Below are 9,191 nucleotides of genomic sequence, written 5' to 3'. Positions count from 1 at the left end.
AGCCAGGGGTGCCCAGGGCTGTCCTGCAGAGCAGGGTCCTGCAGCCCAGGGTGCTGTGCTGGGGCAGGGACTCTGCTGCCTGCCAGGGACAGCTCTCAGCCAGCCCTGGCAGCTGCTCCCAGCACTGGGGGACAAGATCTGGGTTGGAGGAGACAGCTGGTAAGGCTTGGAAGTGTTCTCCTTTTGTGGGGAGGATGGTGCATTGTTCAGGACTGCCCCAGCATGGCATTTAACTGCAGAACATTTCCAAGTAGATTATACAGGGAGCAATGAGAGGCAGGGGCTGTATGAAAGGAGAATTCCTTCTTTAATAATCTACTGCTCGGGGTTACCTGGATGGGAAATTGCAGATAGATATTCATCTCTCATTTCAGGCTGAGAAAAATAAAATTTTTCTGTCAGATCTGAATAAACAGGGCAGTGACAGGCATCAGCACAGGGCCCTTCAAAGGCAGCATCAGTGTCACTTTTCCTGCCTCCTCAGGGTTGCTCTGATGTTGCCATCAGAGTCTGCAGAGCCAGAGGTGCCCATGGGCAGTGTCTGAGCTGGGAGGGATCGGCAGGGCAAAGCTGAGCTCCCAGGGCTGGGCTGGGCACTGGCAGGATCCAGCCCTGGGCAAAAGGAAGGAGCTGCTGGCAGGGACAGCTCCAGGCAGCAGAGTCCTGGGCAGGCAGTGGGGGGAAAGTGCCCCCAGGCTGTGCTGGGATATTTAAAGTCCTCTCCAAACCCAACTATTCCATTATTCTTTTTTTACAGATACCCATGGCAAGTCGCTGTCATGAACATTTATTATGAAAAATCCTTTTCCTAGGATTTTTCTGCTGAGAAGATGAGAGGCCTCAGATACAAAATGTAAACAATAACATCTGCTGCTCTGGGATGCAACAGGTGCATCTTTGATTGCTCTCATGTGGTTGCCTTTAATTTATAGCCAGTCACAGTCCAGCTGTCTCAGACTCTCTGGTCAATCACAAGATTTTATTATCAATCCTTTCTATTCCTATCAAGCCTTCTGATGAAATCCTTTCTGCTATTCTTTTAGTATAGTTTTACAATAAAGAATTCTTTTAATATAATATATATCATAAAATACTTAATCAGCCTTCTGAAACATGTAATCAACACTCTCATCTCTTTCCTTTTCCTGAGATCTCTGTGAAGACCACCACATTAGGTGACCCCAAATGAGGAACATTGCCGCAAAGGCACAGCAAATGTCCAACAGCAGCTCCATCAGCCACTTCCTCCTGCTGGCATTGGCAGACACGCGGCAGCTGCAGCTCCTGCACTTCTGCCTCTTGCTGGCCATCTCCCTGGCTGCCCTCCTGGGCAACGGCCTCATCATCAGCGCCGTAGCCTGCGGCCACCACCTGCACACGCCCATGTTCTTCTTCCTGCTCAACCTGGCCCTCACTGACCTGGGCTCCATCTGCACCACTGTCCCCAAAGCCATGCACAATTCCCTCTGGGACACCAGGACCATCTCCTACACAGGATGTGCTGCACAGCTCTTTTTCTTTCTGGTCTTTATCACAGTAGAGCTTGCCCTCCTGACCATCATGTGCTACGACCGCTACGTGTCCATCTGCAAACCCCTGCACCACGGGACCCTCCTGGGCAGCAGAGCTTGTGCCCACATGGCAGCAGCTGCCTGGGCCAGTGCCTTTCTCAATGCTCTCATGCACACAGCCAATACATTTTCCTTGACCCTGTGCCGTGGTAATGTCCTGGGCCAGTTCTTCTGTGAAATCCCCCAGATCCTCAAGCTCTCCTGCTCCAAATCCTACCTCAGGGAACTTGGGCTTCTCATGGTTACTGTCAATTTATCATTGTGTTGTTTTGTGTTCATTGTTTTCTCCTATGTGCAGATCTTCAGGGCTGTGCTGAGGATCCCCTCTGAGCAGGGACGGCACAAAGCCTTTTCCACCTGCCTCCCTCACCTGGCTGTGCTCTCCCTGTTCCTCAGCACTGTTATGTTTGCTCACCTGAATCCCCCCTCCATGTCCTCCCCATCCCTGGATCTGGCCCTGTCAGTTCTGTACTCGATGGTGCCTCCAGCCCTGAACCCCCTCATCTACAGCCTGAGGAACCAGGAGCTCAGGGCTGCAGTGTGGAGACTGATGACTGCATGGTTTTGGAAACATTAAAGTGCTGGCCAATTTCTGCAAATCACTTGTAATAAAAGCCATAGTTTATACTTCTTGTTGGTTTCATTTTGGAAGTTTTCTTTCTTTTACTTTTTTCATGTTGTCCACAAAAGTGTCATTGTTTGTGACATTTCTCATTTTATTTCTCCCCATGTTCCTTGTGACCACAGACTATGTCAATGAGGGGCTGCGCTCTTGGTGGCATTAAAGGAAATCAAAGATCTCCCAGCAAAATTTTCTGCAGAGATGCCCTTTTTTGCCTTCTCTACTGAGAAGGCAACAAAAAGCTGAGAGCTGCAGCAGCGGTGTCTGTGTGCAGAGCTGGGGGCAGGTCAGTGCTGGAACAGTAGCACTACTGCTGGCCACACCATTCCTAATCCAGGCCAGGAGTCATTGGCCTTCTTGGCCACCTGGGCACACTGCTGGCTCATGTCCAGCCCGCTGTCCATCAGTCCCTGCAGGTCCCTTTCTGCCTGGCTGCTGTCCAGCCACTCTGTCCCCAGCCTGTAGTGCTGCAGGGGTTGTTTTGGCCAAAGTGCAGGACCCAGCACTCGGACTTGTTAAACCTCAGCTTGTTGGATTTGGTCCCTGGATCCAGCCTGTCCAGGGCCCTGTGCAGAGCCCTCCTACCCTCCAGCAGATCAACACTCACAACCAGCTTGGTGTCATCTGCAAAGATGTCCTTGGTTCCAAGGAGCCCCTCAGTGTCACAATGGTCTCTTGGTCACACCAGGCCCTTCACTGTCTCCATGGTCTCCTTGGTTCCAGGAGACCATGAAGAGCTACAATGGTCTCCTTGGTTCCATGGGCCCCCCACATTTGACAATGTTCTTCTTGGTTCTATGGGGCTTCCCAGTGGCACAATGTTCTCCATGGTGCCACAGTTTCACAGTGGCCCCTTGGTTCCATGGGGCCCCAGGTTGTCACCATGTCCCCATGGTCACATGAGGTCCCACACTATCACCATGGTCTCTGTGTTTCCACAAGTCCCCTCAGTGTCACAATGGACTCCTTGTTTCCACGAGGCCACACAGTGTCACAACGTTCTTCCAGATCCCATGAGGCCCCATGGTGTCACAGTGGCCCCTTGGTTACACAGGATCCTGCAGTGTCACAATATCCCCTTGGTTCCACAAGGCCCCGCAGTGTCAGAATGGCCCCTTGGTTCCACTGGGCCTGGGAGTCTCTTAATGGTCTCCTTGGGTTTACAGTGTCAAAATTGTGAAACCCCTTGGTTACACAAGGCACTGCAGTGTCACAGTGGCCTCTGTATTTCCATGAGCACCCAGTGTCACCGTGCACTTCCTGGTTCCATTTGGCCCCGCAGCACCACAACGCACCCCTGGTTCTATGGGGCTGCACAGTGTCACCATGGTCCCCTTAGTTCCACAAGGCCCTGCAGTGTCACGATGGCCCCAGAGTGTCCCAGTCATCACAGAATGACAGAATCAAATAGGATGAAAGACCTTTGAGATTATCAAATCCAACCAATGCCCTAATACTGCCTTGTCACCAGCCCATACCACTAAGTGCCACTGGAGAGGGACAGTGACTCCTCCACCTCTCCCCTGGCCAGCCCATTCCAATGCCCACTCACCCTTTCTGTGAAGAACTTCCTCCTGTTGCCCAGGCTAAACCTCCCCTGGTGCAGCTTAAGGCTGTGTCTTCTTGTCCTGCCCTCCAGCACATCCACACTCACACCCAGCCTGGTGTCATCTGCAATTTGTGAATGGTGGACTCAATCCCCTCAGCCAGATCATCAGTGAAGATATTAAACAGGACTGGGCCCAACACAGATCCCTGGGAGACAGCACCAGTGCTGGGCACCAGCTGGATGCAGCACCATCCCCACCACTCTCTGGGCCCAGCCTCAGCCAGTTCTTAATTCTCAAAGCGAGGAAGGAACCTGCCCAAGCCGTGTGCTGCAGCTTTTCCAGGGAATGCTGTCAGAGACAGTGTCAAAGGCTTTGCTGAAGTCCAGGCACACAACATCCACCGCCTTTCCTGCATCCACAGGTTGGTCACCTGGTCATAAAGGGAGACCAGGTTGGTCAGGCAGCACCTGCCACCCCTAAATCCATACTGGCTGGCTCTGATCCCTCAGCCATCCTGTGGGTGCCCTGGGATGGCACTCAAGGTGATCTGTTCCATAACCTTGACAGGCACCCAAGTCAGGCTGACAGGCCTGGAGTTCCCCAGATCTTCCTTCCAGCCCTTCTTGGGATGGGGTCACACTGGCACCTCCAGTGCTCTGGGACCTCCCTGGTGAGCCAGGACTGATGGTAAATAATGGAGAGCAGCTTGGGGAGCTCATCCACCAGCTCCTTTATCCCCCTAGGATGGATCCCATCTGATCCCATATACCTGTGAGCATCTGAGTGGCTCAGCAGGTCAGCAACTGCTTCCTCCTGGACTCCAGGGGGCTGTTCTGCTCCCTGTGCTCATCTACCAGCTCAGGAGAACACTTGTCCTGAGGACAGCGTGTCCTAATATTGAAAATTGAGACAAACAAGATGTTAAGTAGCTCAGCCTTTCCTTATCTTTTGTTACTATATTCTCCACTGCAATCAATAAAGAGTAGAGGTTCTCCCTCCTTTTGCTATAAATTTTTTTATTAAAACATTTTCTTTGTTTTAAAGAAGCTGACAGATTAAGTCTGATTGAGCTTTCACCTCTCAACTTTTCTTTTTGCATTACCTAATAACACCCTTGAACACTTCCTGAGTTACCAGTCCTTCTTCCCCCTGAGTTCCCACAAAAGCTCCATGTCAGGCCAGTCATTTTCCTCACCAGCTCATCTTTTGTCACACTGGGACAGGCTGCTCCTTCCCCCTTAACATTACTTTCTTGAAGCATGTCCATTCTTCCTGGACCCCTTTGTTTTTAAGGGCTGTTTCCCATAAAAAAATCAGTACCTGATTTGGTACTCCCCAAATCAGCATCCTAAATAGGCCAAAGTCTGCCCTTCCTAATTCCAGTGCAAAAGTTTTGTTGCTGCCCCTCCTTCTTCCAAAGAACATTGAAATCTTGATTATTTCATAGTCACTGTGCCCCAGGCAGCTTCCGAGCCCCACATCTGCTAGCAGCCCTTCTCTGTTTGTGAACAGCATGAGACAGAGCTTTCCTTGGGAGTGGAGTGTTACAAAAAATTCAGTAAAACAGAAAACTCCTTAACCCCAGTGCAGCATTAAGAAGCAGCATTCTTTATTCAGCCAGGGGATGTACGGGGGACAGCTCCTCCCAAAGCCATGCATGCTGAGTACAGGAAAGTTTCTGTTTATTTTCTGTATTTTGCACACATATCATTCTTTGTCCTGAACTAAACACACATATGATTATTATTTCCCCCAAATCATTAATATTTTCCCCTCCCCTATACCCATGTGTTCTTCTGTCCTGGGGGTCTCTCTGGTGGTCCCTGGTGGTCGTGGACCCCAGTGTTCCAGTGGGCCTGGCTGAGCTGGCAGGACACTGAGGCTGGTGAACTTCCAGTTCCCCTTCCCACACAATGGGCATGGTGTGCTTTCCATAGGCCTGGGATTTGGGAGAACAAGCTCCAGGTGTCAGCTCACCTGGTGGAGACAATTTATCATCTGGTAACATGAGGTCACAGAGTGGGCTATGACATCACAGAGTAGGTTATGTGGGGTCATCAAAAAGCTACAGCATCATATACTGCCTCTGTGACATCACAGAGCCAGCAGTGACATCACAGGGCAGAGGTCTGACATCCCAGAGTTGGCAGTGACATCAGAGACCAGTTGTGTGACATCAGAGAATGGGCTATGACATCACAGAGAGGCTGTGACATCACAGAGGGGCTGTGTGACATCCCAGCAGGGCTGTGTGAAGTCACTGGGTTGGTCACTCTGCCCCAGCTCCCCCTCACAGTTTCTCCCAACAAGTCCAATGCTGTCCATGCCCAGTGGGGTCCCTGTCCCCCGGGATCCCCTGGCCCACCTGGAGCCACAGCCTCCACCAAAGGATATTCCACAGGATCCACCCCAGAGCCTGACATGGGGACAGGGGGCTGGGCAGTGTGACCAGGACACCAAGGACATGCATTATCCAGGTCACTGTGGCCTGGTTTGAGTTCCCCAGGGCAGGAAAGATGTCTGGCAGCTGGAGCAGGTCTGGGAAGGGCCTCCAAGGTGGGGCTGGAGCCCTTGGGCTGTGAGCAGAGGCTGAGGGAGCTGGGCTTGTCCAGCCCGGAGCAGGGAAGGCTGAGGGGCTCCTCATCCCAGCCTGGCAGTGCCAGCCAGGAGGTGATGGAGAACACAGAGCCAGGCTCTTCCTCAGGGAACCTGGTGGGAGACAAAAGCCAATGGGTGGAAGGGGAAAGAGGGGAGAACAGCTAGGACAGGAGGAGGTGAAATGAGTCAGGCTGGTTTCAGCATTTCCTCAACACCAGGAGCAGCCTGACCTCCCTTCTCCATCCACCACTGACAGCTTTGCAAATCAGGAATTGTTTGAGCTCTTTTGCCCCCACTCCAGGATGGGCATAATTATACAAGAATCTAATTCTGTTTATATCTATCACAGAACCACCTTTGTCTAAAATTAATTTTAGTATGGAAATCACTTGTGGATGGTGGACTCATCAGACACTGCTGGACATTGCACATGGCTCAGGGAAGAGTGTGATTGGTACTAAATTGTGTCCTTTTCAACCATGGTCTGTTGGCCATGAAGAGAAACTTTCTGTGCCTCTGAGTCCCATCAGTTCCTGACCCCCAAAGGACACAAACCTGATGAGTTGTGGTTCCCACTCCAGTGGTGGCACTGGCACCTCCCTCCATAGCCAGAGCAGAGCTCCCTTGTCCCAGAAAGTCCCTGGCAATGGAGGGATGAAGGAAACAGGACAGGCTGTGGGGATCAGGGTCAGGGCAGGGCAGTCAGGGCTTTGGGGTGGTTGTGAGCCCAGGGCAGGAGCCAGCCCTTGGCCTTGGTGAACCTCATCCATGGCTCCAGCCTGTCCAGATCCCTCTGCAGAGCTTCCTGCCCTCCAGCACAGCCACACTGCCACCCAGCCTGGACTCACCTGGGAACTGACTGAGGGTGCCCTCGATGGCCTCATCCAGATCAGCAATTAAAAAGATTTCACTGACCTGGCCCCAATCCTGAGCCCTGGGGACACCCCTGGATGTGACTCCATTCCTCAGCTGCTCTGAGTGCCAGGGGTTGGATGGGGGACATGGTGGGGTGAGGGTAGGGACAAAGTCTGATTGATTGTCAGCCATGAAGGGTCTTGATTTTCATATCTGTTCAAACCGCATCAGGAGGTGCTGGGCTCAAAATCAATTGGACATTGCTGATACTAAACTATAAACAGTGTGTTAAATAGTACGATTTGTGCTGAAAAAATTGAAACAATAATCAATATTGATATTGTAATTAATATTTAGGAATAATAAAATAGTTAAAATTGAAAGATGAAAGGGAGAGGAGGGGTTTCAACCCCCCCCCCCCCTTTCCTGCAGATGTTCTAAGTAGGAAGGAGAAGGAGATACCAGTTTATAAAAATTCCCAGAAAAGAAGGAAAAACTGGTTAGGTTTCAAGGATATGTTGATCATATAAGATTTATTGCTTTGATGCTGGGAACATGGTATTATGTTAGTTTTGGCACATACTATATTAGCTTGCCTCATATTATACTAGCTCAATGTGCATGTGTCACCCAAAGGTGAATTAAAGGACAGTGAGGAAGAAGAGGGGCCTTCATCCAGAGACGACCCTCGAAGAGCCTTGCGACCACCTAAAAGTGGTGGAGCACGTGCACTGAAGGGTGGTGATAGGGCAGAGATAGAGGGTGATGAACAGAAAATGGGAGGAGATGGCTCTGACAGATAGGATAAAAGGGGGAATTTTCATTTGGCACGCTTTGTACGTGAAGTGCCGAAGGTCGGGGGACCTTTGGGCTCCGTACCCCATGGTTATTTTTTTGCTTATGTGCTATTATTGGAACCAAATTATTCCTTATTTTAAACAAATTGTATCCGATTTTGTAAATCCTAAGCTACTGAATTTAAATTTTGTTTGGCTTTTCCTTGATGGGATAATTGGGCAAACATAACAACATCATTTCACCCTCAGCGAGATGCCAAATGTCAGCCCCACCACTGGAGGCCAGAAGAAACGTGACCACCCGGCACACACAAGGTTGCCCTTTCCTGCTCTCCAGGAGTCAGTTCAGCCCCCCTGGCTGCAGTCCCAGACACCGCAGGCAGAGCCACCCCACACAACCCCGAGTTCCAGAGGTACCGCTGAGCTCAGCTGAGAGAGACCCCCCCCGCCCCGCTACCTTGCTGAGCCCCGCCCCGCCCTGCTCTCCTCTTTCCCAGCCCCCCAGCAGCTTCTGTTCTTTTCCCCAGGATGTGGAAATTTCGTGCAGCTTCCAAACCCAGATCTCCTCCACTGCAGCCTGGCAGTCACCCTTTTAGGGAAAAGCAAAGAAAAGCAATCACTTTTCCTCTCCCATCTCTCTGGCTTAGACCTTTCCTTAGATCAAAGAGAGAAGGACATCCTCGTGTAGAGCAGCATTATCACCCCGATGAGTGAGAGTTCTTTGGGCAGCTCATTTCACAGCTTATTTAACCACGGATAGTCATTCTCCTAACGCAGCTCAACTCGGAGCATGAAAAAAGCCTGGAGCAAGCAGAGCAATTACACAAGCACCGATCAGGGAGCCCAGCCCAGATCCTGCCCACTGGAAGTGTGGGGGCACCTGAGAGGCTCCCTGACCTGGAAAGCCATTCCAGGAGCTGGCCATTCCAGCTCCAGCTGCAGCGTGAGGCAGAGCCCCTCACACTATGGATGGCCTGAGAACAGCAGGGGCAATCACATGGGGAAATATGGGCTTTTGGATAACTCAGCTTTAGAGACAGAAGAAAAAATAATGCTGCTTTCTTCCAGCTGCCCACTAAGACAGCTGAGTTCATAAACAAAAAGTTCATCATCTGAGTGCAATAGATTTTGCTTCCTCGGGCAACACAGGGCTATGAAAGTGTTTAAAATGGACTTTTCTCTGTGTAATCAATAAAGC

At 50.9% G+C, this 9,191-nt stretch overlaps 1 protein-coding gene across 1 annotated transcript; it reads left to right on the top strand.

Moving 5' to 3' along the window:
* Nucleotides 1-1,215: 1,215 nt before the first annotated feature.
* On the top strand, nucleotides 1,216-2,148 carry LOC108963855 (olfactory receptor 14A16-like). Its single transcript, XM_050987850.1, has one exon. The coding sequence runs from the start codon at nucleotides 1,216-1,218 to the stop codon at nucleotides 2,146-2,148; it is 933 nt and encodes a 310-aa protein (XP_050843807.1).
* The last annotated feature ends 7,043 nt before the right edge of the window (nucleotides 2,149-9,191 follow it).

Source organism: Serinus canaria, unplaced genomic scaffold (genome assembly GCF_022539315.1).
Source record: "Serinus canaria isolate serCan28SL12 unplaced genomic scaffold, serCan2020 HiC_scaffold_331, whole genome shotgun sequence".
Taxonomy (NCBI): domain Eukaryota; kingdom Metazoa; phylum Chordata; class Aves; order Passeriformes; family Fringillidae; genus Serinus; species Serinus canaria.
The sequence above is the reverse complement of the archived record's forward strand: the minus strand, read 5'-3'. Positions and strand labels throughout refer to the sequence as shown.

What these genes read in the sequence shown, in the direction of transcription:
- LOC108963855 (XM_050987850.1), top strand. Translation starts at nt 1,216, where the DNA reads ATGTCCAACAGCAGCTCCATCAGCCACTTCCTCCTGCTGGCATTGGCA.